At 38.7% G+C, this 14,121-nt stretch overlaps 1 protein-coding gene and 1 non-coding gene across 2 annotated transcripts; one reads left to right on the forward strand and one right to left on the reverse strand.

Moving 5' to 3' along the window:
- Positions 1 to 5,818: 5,818 nt before the first annotated feature.
- On the reverse strand, positions 5,819 to 11,094 carry LOC119985512. The gene is made up of 9 exons (XM_038829802.1): positions 11,022 to 11,094; positions 10,742 to 10,889; positions 10,591 to 10,679; positions 9,556 to 10,463; positions 8,076 to 9,408; positions 7,798 to 7,976; positions 7,610 to 7,736; positions 6,057 to 7,373; positions 5,819 to 5,937 (listed from the first exon to the last, which is right to left on the reverse strand). Exons 1-9 carry the CDS (start codon positions 11,092 to 11,094, stop codon positions 5,819 to 5,821), a joined length of 4,293 nt encoding a protein of 1,430 aa, XP_038685730.1.
- On the forward strand, positions 10,499 to 10,605 carry LOC119986333. The gene has a single exon (XR_005465230.1). It is a non-coding gene; the product is annotated as a small nucleolar RNA R71 (small nucleolar RNA).
- Positions 11,095 to 14,121: the final 3,027 nt, after the last annotated feature.

Here is a 14,121-nt window from a genome sequence, read left to right on the forward strand (position 1 = left end):
CCTTGGATTTCATGTCAAGAACCACCAAAAAATCCTACAAAATGAATAAACATTATAAATAAGAATGTTACGCCCTTGCCACATGTCACTATGAGATTGGTTGTTCCTTACAAAATATAGGGCCTATCTTGACACTTGTTGGTTGATTTGTAACGGACATTTTAGGTACAAACATGCCTCTTTCAAGCCTTCCTCTTGAAAAGAGAAGGATTTGAATTTTGACTTTTGGTTTTCGCCTTTAATTGTGCAACCCTTGAAAATTTAAACTGTCTCTATTGGCCAATCACTGACAAAACATGTTGTCAACTACTTTTATTGTAGGCATTACTCCTCCACAAGAATTATGACAGAGGTAAATGACTATACTTTCCTCCAAACTTTTTTTCTGTGTTTTCTCACAAAACTCTTTCTTCCATGACCCTCCTCTGTACCATGTTGTCTTGTTTCAACCATGGCCAACCCTAGCTCCATTCACCAAGATTCTGACCTTGGGGACCAGGTTTGGGAAATCATTGTGAAGGAAAGCCTACCCATCAATGCTCACAACCATCTCCAAGTATCAATTCCCATTTTCGGTCCAGAACGCTATGGCTTAGCCCCCCTCATTTACTAGTTCCTTTCTTGAGTCTCTCCAACATTTCTACCGTCTTTGCGGTCAAAGACTTCCTTTCACCCATCTTCATGCATGGAACACATACTTCAAAACTTCCTCAATCCAACTCTGGCCCACTGAAGACCCATGGTATGGAGTATCACTTGGTCATCTATATACCCACAAAGAAGACTTATGGAGGAAGCTAGGGATCCATGATTTTTTGTTTAGAGAACAGAAAATCCATATAGACAAAGCTTTCCTCTATGCTTGCAGCTCAATTATAGGGTGTAGAGACCAACTCCTTCAATTTTTGCATTGGGTTCACGAGTCCCACTTTACAGGACCTAGTCTTCATTCTTGGTCTATGCTTCACTGGATTTGAGGCCAACAATGCTCTGGAAACCCCTAAAGGTGCCTCTTTCTCCTATTCCAAAGTCAAGGATATGTCTTACTCTTTCTGGTTAAAAAATTTTGCAGAAATCAAAGAAACAGTCTTTGATAAAGAGCATACCAATTTTTGATCTTCTAGCTGAATAAATTTGTGTTTTGCGTCAGTTCCTCCAAGATAACTCAGGATTTCACTAGACTTGTTCTTTGCTTGACCCACGTTATTGTATATTATTTTGCCCATATGGTGCTGGCTCTTGCCTATCGTGCTATTCGGTCTTTCATTGAGTTTGATTTTGAGAGTTTTCCTCGTCTTCTCTGGATCATGCAGCTATGGCTGTAGGCATACTTGAAGCATTCGTGCCCTGAACGTAATCCTGGGTCTTCTAACCTTGGCTATTATGGACTCAAGTACAAGGGTGTCTCTCCTTTGGACCATAAAATCAAGGATTGTTTTTCCTAATTCTACCAAGATTTCACCACCAACAATGACTTTACCTGGTTCTTCTTTGATCATAGTCAGGCCTCTAACACATTGAGTGTCTATCCCAGGGACTTTAAATTCAATGAGATTTTGAAAATGCCATCTCCTAGTGGGCCAACTTCCTATACCCTAGAGACCTTCCGTACTATCTCAGTGAATCCCCCTCATAACAATAAATGTGGAGTGGAATACTATAATCCTGCTCAGTTGGCCCGACAATTTGGGTTAATCCAAATGGTTCCCCTATCTCCATATATTTCGGAGAATAAATCTTTCTTGGGCAAGGGCATGTGGTCAGTTGAAATCTTAATAGATATTTACTCTGTCTGTGCCTTAGTTGTCTCCTCAGCCAAGATCTCTTATTTTACTAAGTGTGACTAAGCCACACCGAAGTTTACTCTCCCCGCTGTCGGTCCACCCAAGGTCTACACTATTTTCTGATTCCCCTAAGAAGGTAGCTTTAGTAATTTCAAATAAATCAATATGCAAGACTAACCTTGAGAGTAATGCCTTATTTATGTTTCTTGTAGATTGACTATTATTCTCCTCTTTCCTAGTTGCATTTAACCAAGAAGAAGAAAACTACTCCTTCCAACACTACTCCAAAAGGTGTTGGTATCCAAGGATTCTTAGCCAAGTTGGCCGGTTGGACTATAATCTCTGTAACTAAGCCTTCAAGTGCTGGTGCTTTAGGCTCCTCTAGCTCTACCATTTCCTTTGAGGACAAAATTATTGCTACCCAGAAACTTCTAAAAATTCTCAGTGCTATAGAACCTAAATTCTGCCTACACCACTATATGTTCTCTAATCTAAAGATAAACATTGAGGAAACCCTCCAAGCCTCAGACCTTACAAAAATTGTCAGAGGAAAGCTTCTGACCTTCATAAAAGAGCTTCCCATCCTCATAAAAGACTTCAGCAGCAACCGACTTCGCTGTTCATCTATTTTTGAACACCAATATAGGTACTAAAAAATAACCCAATTTAATCTTTGCAACTTAAGAAAAACGTTGTTGAGTATAGTGAGAAGCAAGGGTATCTCCCGTAGAGGATTGGAATATAACTGCAAATCAATTCTAACTGTGATTTGAGCTAAACAGTATTGTGACTCGAGCTACACGACTAACTTAGAATAATCAATAAGAAGTAGGAAATGTTTTTGATTCTTATAAGAGAAAGAGTCAAGGGAAAACTATCCACCACTAACAATCATGTACTGCTGCAATCTTCAACTCTAATTCTTGATTCACGAATGACGATGTTTAAGATAAAACAATGGCGTGTTGATTTTACCATATTGCTCTCTCTTAATTAGTATGTCTAGTGCATGGCATGTACTCCTTAACTTAGTTCTTAAGATGCACTCTAGAATGGCATGTTCATAGATTCAACACTCAAGAATCATTAAGCACAAAGAAAGCAAACATCACTAAATTCACAAGATGTGGCATGCATCTTACATAACCTAGAAATCAATTCACATGAATATGAGCTATCTTATTCATTGGCTACTTGAGACTTTATGAAGATATGGGTGATCAATCATATTGTCCTAGCAATAGAATTCTAAGACATGCATCTAAGCGTGCACTCAAAGAAACATATCTCAGATTTCATCAACAAGTAATATAGTGAAAAGATTTTCATTCGATCTCAAGAAATAAGATTAAAGATTAACGAAGCATCAATACAATCATGTTCGGGCTTCAACCAGCCCCTTAACTGAAGGAAAACTAGCCACTCATCATCTGTTTTGAACACTCAAACACATAAGAGAAAGAGACAACCAAGTAGTAGATCTCCGCTTGCTTGATGCTGGTTTCACCTTCTCTTTGTGTTCTCTGTTCGTTCTTTCCTTCGTCCGTGTGTTCTTCGATGACTTTTACATCCATTTTATAGTTTCACAATAGGGCACGACTGAGACTTTTGAGACCAAATAGAAATTAAGTCCAATTACCATAAGGAAGTGATTCTCCTAATTGATACAGAACTCGACTTTCAATACACTTCTCCTTATGGAAACTGAACTTAATTGACTGAGAGAGTTGTCATTGACTTCTAACACAAGATTCGAGTGCCCCGTAATCTCCCAAGATTTGTTTCGTGTCTTGAGTACCAAGAATAGTAACTTGAGGTATCAAATCTTCTAATTTCGTATATAATTTCTACACTGAACCACTGATGCTAAAACTGATGCAACTTCCTCTAGGGAACTCCAAATCACGAACCGTAAAATTCTATGGAAACTAGACTTCTAGATTTTTCCAATGGTATATCAATCATTGTCCAGTTCTTCCTGAACGCATCCAGTTTATTCCGTGAATTTGACGAATCTGTTTAGGAACCTGACTTGGCTTCAAAATTGTGAACATATTCATCTTTTCTCATTTCACCATATTTTTGCCTCTTTAGCTCTCAATCACCATTAGGGACGTATTCCTTCAAAACTTACACAAAACACATCAAAACAACCAATTTCACAAAGGAAACTAGTGCAAAGTATAGGAATGAAGGATGTAAAATGGGCAATAAATATGTGTTATCAAATACCCCCAAACCTGAACTCTTGCTAGTCCCCGAGCAAAAATGATAAACAAAAGATAAATAATAACCTAGGCCACTTTTGTAGGGAAACACGATGACACTTAGCGTGTGTCACAAGCCTTTAAACCTCTAGGTGTCGTTAGTAGGAGGAGTTGTGTCTCCTGAGGGTTTACTAAAACGATACCAACAAACATTTATGAAACCAAAATTGTAAAGGGCATCCCTTAAACGAACTAATAGAAACCAATGTGTGTCAATCGTACTCAATGAACTAAGATCATGCCACTATAAGGAAATACATCACAATGTAAAGAATAATGCAGATACTCATAAAATCCAAGCTTCAAAGAAACACCATACCTGAATGCCATGGAATAAATTCGTCTCGACTCTACACCTCACATGATAACTTTCTCTCCTTTTCTTTTAATTCACTCAGAACCTAGGGCTTGAAATCTCTCACAAGCATACGTGGCGGAAGTTATGTGAAACAGGTAAAGATATTCCACGTATGAATATATGACAATGAAGCACATTTGTAGAAAGAAGATCTCACGAAAGAAATCAGATACTAAGAACACAGATAAACCATAACACTTATCTCCACTTCCAAGAGAAAAACCCAAAAATCAGTTAGGTCTTTTATTATGGTTGTAACGTAAGGTAAGGCTTATGGGTAGGAAGGAAAGGAATACAAAGGGATTAGAGCTTGAGCTATACTAAAGTCTTGCATTCATGAAGTACAATAGGTTGGCCCGCTTATCAACTTTGTAATTGGTGTCCAGGCCTTCAGTGCTCTTCTTTTTTTTTTTTTCACTTGGGAGCTCAAATGATTTTTCCTTAATTTGTGAACTCATATTCTTCTCAACCACAATTTCGTTCCTTTTTTTTTTTTTACATCATATTTCTTTCTTCCAATCAAAGCACAATCTGCCTCGGTACACACCATATTTTTTCTTCTTTTATTTCCAGCTCAACCTTCAAATTTCTATAAGATTACCTTGACATAGCTCAAGCTACAAGGTAGGTTCAGAACAGGGCAAGCTGGATAAGTTGAGGGTAATGAAAGAAAAGGCTTAAGTGTTTGGTTTCAATAGGGTAAACGGCGCACACAAAAGGTAATGAATTCAAAAGGTCTAACAAGGGTAAGACACACATAGCCTAACTTCATCTTTCAGGGTTCATTCAACTCAAAAGCAAAGGCAAGCATCATGATATCTGTATAGAGATTAGTTCTTTAGTATCCAATGCAAGGCCTAGTGAGATCAATCTAAACGATGAAGTTGAGAGTGTTTAAGAATAGAAATAACAATGCATCTCTCAAAAAAAATCAGTATAGGCTCAAAAATCTCACAAGGTAGTCTCCACTATTTTTCCACAGTTCATTCTGCTATGGCATCCTTGTCCACCAAGATATTAAGAGCACAACACAAATAAATGAATCATCTATGATGCAATCCCTACGTGACACTCTCTCAGTCAAAGATTATTGATCAATGCACAACATATACATCTCCATTAGTAAGCAAAAGTAGCACTTCAAATCAAGATTTCAAAACAGTTTTTTTTTTTACTAACTCTAAACATTTCCCACACCCCCAAACCTAAACTAAACATTGTCCCAATGTTAAGAAAGTAAAACACAGAACAAGCTAAGCCAAGCATGGAAAGAGGGAAACACAATTAACCATTAGAAATTAAAACTGAAAAGAAAAGAAAAGTTACTTGAGTGTAGCCTTCTTCTCCCTTGTTGGGTTGCCTCCCAAGTAGCGCTTGAGTTAACTTCTTCAGCCTGACGGCACCACAAATCATGCACTAACATCAGGGTCGTGGAGAGGTACATTCTCCACCAATCGCTCTGTGACCAACTCAAGGTATGGCTTAAGCCGATGCCCATTCACCTTAAAAATGCTCCCTATTTTGGATTCTGAATTTCAACTGCACCATGAGAGAAAACATTAGTAACAACAAATGGTCCACACCAACGAGAGTGAAGTTTATCCGGAAACAACTTAAGTCGAGAATCAAAGAGAAGGACTTTCTAGCCAACTTCAAAAGTCTTCGTGGCAATTAGCTTATCATGAAACGCCTTTGTCTTCTCCGTGTAAATTTGAAAATTCTCATATGCTTCAGTCCTTAACTCATCAAGTTCGTTCAACTGAAGACGTCTATGATCACCCGCCAACCTCATATGCAAATTGAACTTCTTGACGGCCCAATAAGCACGGTGTTCAAGCTCCACCGGAAGATGGCATGACTTCCCATATAATAACCGAAAAGGACTCATGCCAATGGGGGTCTTGTAGGCAGTTCTATATGCCCATAAAGCATCGTCCAACCTATCACTCCAATCTTTTCGGTTTGTATTGACGGTTCTTTCTAGAATGTGTTTAATCTCTCTATTCGAAACTTCTGCTTGACCATTCGTTTGAGGGTGGTATGGTGTAGACACTTTGTGAGTGATATTATACTTCTTCAACAAAGCTTCAAAGGATCTGTTACAAAAATGAGTGCCTCCATCGCTGACAATAGCTCGAGGCGTACCAAACCTTGAAAAGATTTTAGCTCGAAGAAAACTGAGAACAACTTTAGAATCATTAGTCCGAGTGGCCTGTGCCTCCACCCACTTAGAAACATAATCTACAGCGAGAAGTACATAAAGGAATCCATGAGAAAAAGGAAATGGACCCATGAAATCAATGCCCCAAACATCAAAGATTTCAACAATATTGAATGGGTTTAGTGGCATTTGATTTCTTGGGCCAATATTACCTGTCCTTTGACAATGATCACAAGTCTTACAAAAATGATATGCATCCTTGAACAATGATGGCCAATACAAACCACTCTCAAGTACTTTAAGAGCTTTCCTCTTAGCTCCATAGTGGCCTCCACATGCATAAGAGTGACAAAAAGTTAAAATAGAATCAAACTCACTTTCGGGTACACACCTTCTTATCACTTGATCCGGGCATTGCTTCCATAAATATGGATCATCCCACACATAGTACTTTGCCATCGTGACAAGTCTATCCTTTTGTGCTCTAGTGAAGTCCGCCGAAATCTTCTTGGTAACAACATAATTGATGATATCCGCATACCAAGGATCCGCAACCTGCATAGCAAAGATTTGTTCATCAGAAAATTGTTCTTGTAAGGGTAAAACCTCACCTTCCCAAGTTTGAGTATGTGTCATGCGGCTGAGATGATCCGCCACAACATTCTCACACCCCTTCTTGTCTTTGATTTCAATATCAAACTCTTGAAGCAAGAGCATCCATCGAATTAGTCTGGGCTTAGCATCCTTTTTTGTGAGAAGATATTTTAATGCTGCATGATCAGAAAAAACAATCACTTTAGTGCCTATAAGATATGATCGAAATTTATCTAAAGTGAAAACAACAACAAGTAGCTCCTTCTATGTGGTGGTCTAATTGACTTGAGCCTCATTGAGAGTCCGAGATGCATAGTAGATAACGTGGGGCAACTTGTTTACTCGTTGTCCCAAAACAGCGCCCACCGCGTACTCACTTGCATCGCACATTAATTCAAAGGGAAGGCTCCAATCCGGTGGCACAATGATAGGAGCTGTCGTTCACATTCCCTTAAGCTGGTCAAACGCCACTTTGCATTCTTCATTGAACTCAAATTCCACTTCTTTTTGGAGTAGGCGGCAAAGAGGCCTTGTAATCTTTGAGAAATTCTTGATGAAGCGCCGATAGAAACCTGCATGACCAAGAAAAGAACGAACCTACCTCACACATGTAGGGGGTGGTAAAGAACGAACAAGATCTATCTTTGCTTTATCAACTTCAATACCCCTAGGAGATATAATATGGCCTAAAACTATGCCTTGTGTTACCATGAAGTGACACTTCTCCCAATTAAGTACAAGGTGAGTTTCTTGACAATGTTTTAAAACAAGTGACAAATTATGAAGACAATGGTCAAAAGAATTACCGAAAACTGAAAAATCATCCATGAATACCTCAATAATTTTTTCGACCATGTCAGAAAATATACTCGTTATACAACGTTGAAATGTGGCCGGCGCGTTGCATAAACCGAAAGGCATCCTCCTATATGCAAATGTTCCGAAGGGACAAGTGAATGTCGTCTTCTCTTGATCTTCCGGAGCTATGACAATTTGGTTGTAGCCCAAGTAGCCATCCAAGAAACAATAATATGCATGACCTGCAAGACGCTCAAGCATCTGATCAATAAAAGGTAAAGGAAAGTGATCCTTACGAGTAGTATTGTTGAGCTTGCGATAGTCGATGCACACTCTCCAGCCCGTTTGCAAACGTTGAGGCACTAGTTCATTGTCCTTGTTCTTCACAACTGTTATTCCAGATCGTTTGGGCACAACTTGTACAGGACTCACCCATTTACTATCAGAGATAGGGTATATCATACCGGCATCAAGAAGTTTGAGAACTTCTTTCTTTACCACTTCCATCATAGGAGGGTTCAATCGACGTTGGGATTCTCTTGTAGGTTTTGATCCTTCCTCAAGAAGTATTCTATGCATGCATGTGGTTGGGCTTATGCCCTTGATATCTGCTATACTCCAGCCAATTACTGTTCTATGCTCTCTGAGAACTCGAATCAGCTTATCTTCATCCTCTACCGAAAGGTTAGCTTGTATCTGTGGCAAAGCTTCAAGGGCAGCCACTGAACTCTCCAATTCTTCACACCAAATAGCTTCTTGGTTTGTCATTGTGATGGCTGATTGTTGGCATGGTAACAAACCCAATTCCAGCACAGTTTTTAAAGAGTCATCACCCATGCTTGTATCGAATGTATCCTGCACCAAATAATCAAAAGTATCAATGGAAAAACAAGATTGATCATCACAAGGATACCTCATTGCTTCAAAAATTCTAAAGCCAATTTTTTCTCCTTGAATTTCCATGGACAAGGTTCCTTCATAGACATCAATCTTGGTACGCGCAGTTCTCATGAAGGGCCGGCCAAGTATGAGGGGTAAGGAGACTGGCATAACAGCTTCTTCCATCTCCAACACAAAGAAGTCGGCCGGAAAGATCAATTCATTCACACGTACCAAAACATCTTCCAACAAACCTCTTGGTCGTCTAAGTGATCTATCCGCAAGTTGAATAGCCACACTAGTCTCTTGGAGCTCACCTAGATCAAGTGCTTCATAAACAGAAAAAGGCATTAAATTTATAGAAGCACCTAAATCAAGTAAGGCTTTTTCAAACCTTTTTTCACCGATGGTACACGGTATGGTAAAGCTTCCATGGTCTTTCAATTTGGGAGGTAGTTTACGTTGGAGCATAGCTGACACCTCTTCACTCAGAGCTACTGTTTCATGTTCTTCAAATCTCCTCTTGTTAGTGCAAAGCTCTTTAAGAAATTTCACATACTTGGGAATCTATTTTATAGCATCCAAGAGAGGGATGTTTACTTGGACCTTACGAAAGGTATCCAAGATATCGTTTTTGTGTTGCTCCTTCCTGGTTTTCATGAACCTACGAGGGAAAGGAATGGGCACAGTATACGAATTTGAAGCATTGGTTACCTGATGGTCGGTTGTTTGCTTCTCCTCAATATTTTTTTCCATCTCCTTTTGCCCAAAAATTGTGTCTCTTTTGTCCTCCTTCTCTACCACATCATTCTTTCCTTTGTTATTCAACATTGGCTTGTCCAGAACGTGCTTTCCACTCCTCAAAGTCACAGCTACTGCTTGTTCAGGGTTTACTCCTTTAGGATTAATTTCGGTTTGGCTAGGCAGTTTACCCGGTTCCCTTTGAGAAAGAACAGTCACAACTTGACTCATTTGTCTCTCAAGGTTCTCTATAGCCTTATCTTGCTTTTGGAAACGACTATCCGCTTTCTGTATAAAGGAATTAGTGCTATCAACCATCGTCATAACCAAATCTTCAAGTGACTTACTAGGTGCACGTTGCAAAAGTGCTGGAGGATTCATAGCTTGAGCTATTTGTCCTTGGCTCGAGCCTTGAGGTGCAGTAATTGCTTGTTGGACATTGTCATTGTTACTCCATCTTAAGTTTGGATGGTCATGCCAACCCGGATTATAAGTATTGGAGTAAGGGTTATACCTTGACCTTTGTGCCGCATAGTTAGCTTGTTCCAGCTCTGTAGAATACATGTGACAAGTTTCAGTTGTATGATCAATATTGAAACATTTAGCACATACCTCACTTTGAGTAGCTTGTCTTATTGGGAGTATGGTCTTCATCAGCATGTCTAATTTATTTTCAATAGCTGTTATTTGCGAGGAAGATCCATTTCGAACATTTACTTCATAAACACTCCTACTCCTTGATCCTTGTCTTCCTCCAATAGAGAATTGCTGAGAATTTTCACTTAAGGTCTCAAATATTTGAAAAGCCTCATTACTTGTTTTATTCATGAAAGCTCCCCCACATGCTGAGTCCACTAAGACTTTGTTGGCATCGTTCAAGCCTTCATAAAAGGATTGAGCTTGGTCATCTTTGGAAAAACCATGATGAGGACACTTGCGAAACAACTCATTAAAATGCACCCATGCTTCATGAAAAGAATCTCCATCTTTCTGCTGGAAGGCATTTACCTCCTTTCTCAATTGCCTTCTTTTCTGAGCAGGGAAATACTTTGTGATGAACTTGGTAGCCAGCTGATCCCATGTGGTAATAGATCATGCTGGCATAGAATTTAACCACCACTTAGCATCATCCTTTAGAGAAAAGGGAAAAATAATTAACCTGAGTCCCTCTGCATTTAGGTGTTGCATGTTCTGTGTCCTACACAGATCATAGAATTCCCGAAGGTGCATGTTCGGATCCTCCATCGACTTTCCATAAAAGTGTGGTACAGAATTGATCAATTGAGGAGATATGCTATATGTAGATGCTGCAGTAGGAGTAAAGGCAATGCATGATGGCTGAGCTAGATTTTTGCGTTATCCTCAAAAATATGCTGCTCTTCCTCTTCGTCCGAACTAGATCGTGGATTTCGTAATTCGGCGTTGGGCTGCTTCTTTACGATGTAGACGAGCAGTGCGTTCAATCTCTGGATTGTAAACAAGGTCCTTTCCTTGAGAACTTCGAGTGTGCATACAATGAAAAGAGAAACAAAAAGAAAATCAATTTGCAATTAAATAAAACAATCCCCGGCGACACGGCGCCAAAAATTGTTCAGCTATTTTTGAACACCAATATAGGTACGAAAAAATAACTCAATTTAATCCTTACAACTTAATAAAAACGTTGTTGAGTATAGTGAGAAGCAAGGGTATCTCCCGTAGAGGATTGGAATATAACTGCAAATCAATTCTAATTGTGATTCGAGCTAAACAGTATTGTGACTCGAGCTACACGACTAACTTAGAATAATCAATAAGAACTAGGAAATGTTTTTGATTCTTATAAGAGAAAGAGTCAAGGGAAAGCTATCCACCACTAACAATCATGTACTGCTGCAATCTTCAACTGTAATTCTTGATTCACGAATGACGATGTTTAAGATAAAACAATGGCGTGTTGATTTTACCATATTGCTTTCTCTTAATTAGTATGTCAAGTGCATGGCATGTACTCCTTAACTTAGTTCTTAAGATGCAATCTAGAATGGCATGTTCATAGATTCAACACTCAAGAATCATTAAGCACAAAGAAAGCAAACATCACTAAATTCACAAGATGTGGCATGCATCTTACATAACCTAGAAATCAATTCACATGAATATGAGCTATCTTATTCATTGGCTACTTGAGACTTTATGAAGATATGGACGATCAATCATATTGTCCTAGCAATAGAATTCTAAGACATGCATCTAAGCGTGCACTCAAAGAAACATATCTCAGATTTCATCAACAAGTAATATAGTGAAAAGATTTTCATTCGATCTCAAGAAATAAGATTAAAGATTAACGAAGCATCAATACAATCATGTTCGGGCTTCAACCAGCCCCTTAACTGAAGGAAAACTAGCCACTCATCATCTGTTTTGAACACTCAAACACATAAGAGAAAGAGACAACCAAGTAGTAGATCTCCGCTTGCTTGCTGCCAGTTTCACCTTCTCTTTGTGTTCTTGTTCGTTCTTTCCTTCGTCCGTGTGTTCTTCGATGACTTTTACATCCATTTTATAGTTTCACAATAAGGCACGACTGAGACTTTTGAGACCAAATAGGAATTAAGTCCAATTACCATAAGGAAGTGATTCTCCTAATTGATACAGAACTCGACTTTCAATACACTTCTCCTTATGGAAACTGAACTTAATTGACTGAGAGAGTTGTCATTGACTTCTAACACAAGATTCGAGTGCCCCGTAATCTCCCAAGATTTGTTTCGTGTCTTGAGTACCAAGAATAGTAACTTGAGGTATCAAATCTTCTAATTTCGTATATAATTTCTACTCTGAACCACTGATGCTAAAACTGATGCAACTTCCTCTAGGGAACTCCAAATCACGAACCGTAAAATTCTATGGAAACTAGACTTCTAGATCTTTCCAACAGTATATCAATTGTTGTCCAGTTCTTCCAGAACACATCCAGTTTATTCCGTGAAATTGACGAATCTGTTTAGAAACCTGACTTGGCTTCAAAATTGTGAACATATTCATCTTTTCTCATTTCACCATATTTTTGCCTCTTTAGCTCTGAATCACCATTAGGGACGTATTCCTTCAAAACTTACACAAAACACATCAAAACAACCAATTTCACAAAGGAAACTAGTGCAAAGTATAGGAATAAGGGATGTAAAATGGGCATAAATATGTGTTGTCATCTCTGAACTAAATGCTGAGGAAGAAAAAAATAAAGGATCTTGATGCCAAATTTCAAGAGCTCAATCATGAACTACAATCCTCTCTAATAGTTTAGGCTGAGGAGAAGCGAGTTATTGAGAAGTTAAAGCAAAAGATCACCACTCTCTAGGCTGAAGTGAAAATCCCTAAGAAGACTTTCGTTGGTATTTTGCATGGGAATGCTATCAACTAAAGATTCTGAGGCTGTTTATACTCAGCTGTCAAAGCTGGATGACAGAGCTGCTACCCTAGCAAGTGTAAGGTCTTTCATTGAAGTTGACATGGCTACCTCCATTGCCAAGTGGGATTAGTTGAAGGAGATCTATGCTGAATTGGTAATCCCTCCGAAAGAAGTTACTCTTCTAACTACAGATGAGCAACAGAAGATACATCCTTAGCTGGAGGTACAACAATTGTTGAGAGTATCACACCTCTTGCCGATCCTTGATACCTCCTGAGTACCTTCTGAACAATCCATGAAATTTCTCTGTTTTGAGTTGTTTGCCTTTTTTTTTCCAGTTTTTCGATGGTATTTACTTAAGTGAATCTGGTAACTTATTGGATTTTTAATTCTTCTTTTCTTTGGGTTTCTTGGCAGTGTTTTTCTGGCTATTTTTGGATATCTTTCTCTAAATGTGGAAGGGATTTTCTGAATGCTGAATGGTAAGATGATTTGGCTACATGAATTTTATTATGGGTAAGGTGGGGTATATAGGTTTTTTTTTTTGAGCTTTTTTCTACATGATAGAGGATTAGACCAAAGCAGATTTATCTATAGCTTCACATATGGTAGAGTAATACCTTTTAAGATACTTCTCATTTATAGGATGCTTGTGCTAGGTCCCATCTAAATCCTATAACCAGTAAACTCCTATTTTTCTTACGTCCGTCACTTGAAAGGGACTCTCCTATGAAGGTGACCATTTGCAATACGTTGAATCCCTGTGACCAATTGGGAAAATAACTTTCCATATCAAATCTGTTATGGAAAATGTCTTTTCTCATATTATTTTGTTAGAAGCCTTTACGACCTTCTGCTTCTGAACTTGAAGATGATCATAGGCAACAAGTCGAGCTTCATCTTAGGCCTCCAATTCATTCAGCATAGTTTGATAATAAAATCTAAGAGATAATTGATTCTATAGTGTCACCCTTGTTGATTTGACTATCATCTCCATGGGAAGGATCGCATCCTGCCCATAAGGCAGCATAAAAGGTTTACATCTTTTTGATGTTCTATAGACTGAAAGAACTTCTGGTAAAGCCTCATGCCAAGCCCTTGGCCTGTCCTCCACCATTCCCTTAATAATGTTCTTCAAAATT

Source organism: Tripterygium wilfordii, chromosome 19 (assembly GCF_013401445.1).
Source record: "Tripterygium wilfordii isolate XIE 37 chromosome 19, ASM1340144v1, whole genome shotgun sequence".
Taxonomy (NCBI): Eukaryota; Viridiplantae; Streptophyta; class Magnoliopsida; order Celastrales; family Celastraceae; genus Tripterygium; species Tripterygium wilfordii.

Excerpts from the sequence above, each read along its gene's own strand:
- LOC119985512 (XM_038829802.1), bottom strand. The coding sequence starts at position 11,094 with ATGCACACTCGAAGTTCTCAAGGAAAGGACCTTGTTTACAATCCAGAG. Across the intron at positions 7,737-7,797 it reads ATAAAGCAAAGATAGATCTT|GTTTCTATCGGCGCTTCATC; the intron begins GTTCGTTCTTTA and ends TTGGTCATGCAG. Across the intron at positions 7,374-7,609 it reads TTTGACCAGCTTAAGGGAAT|GCACTAAAGTGATTGTTTTT; the intron begins GTGAACGACAGC and ends CATATCTTATAG.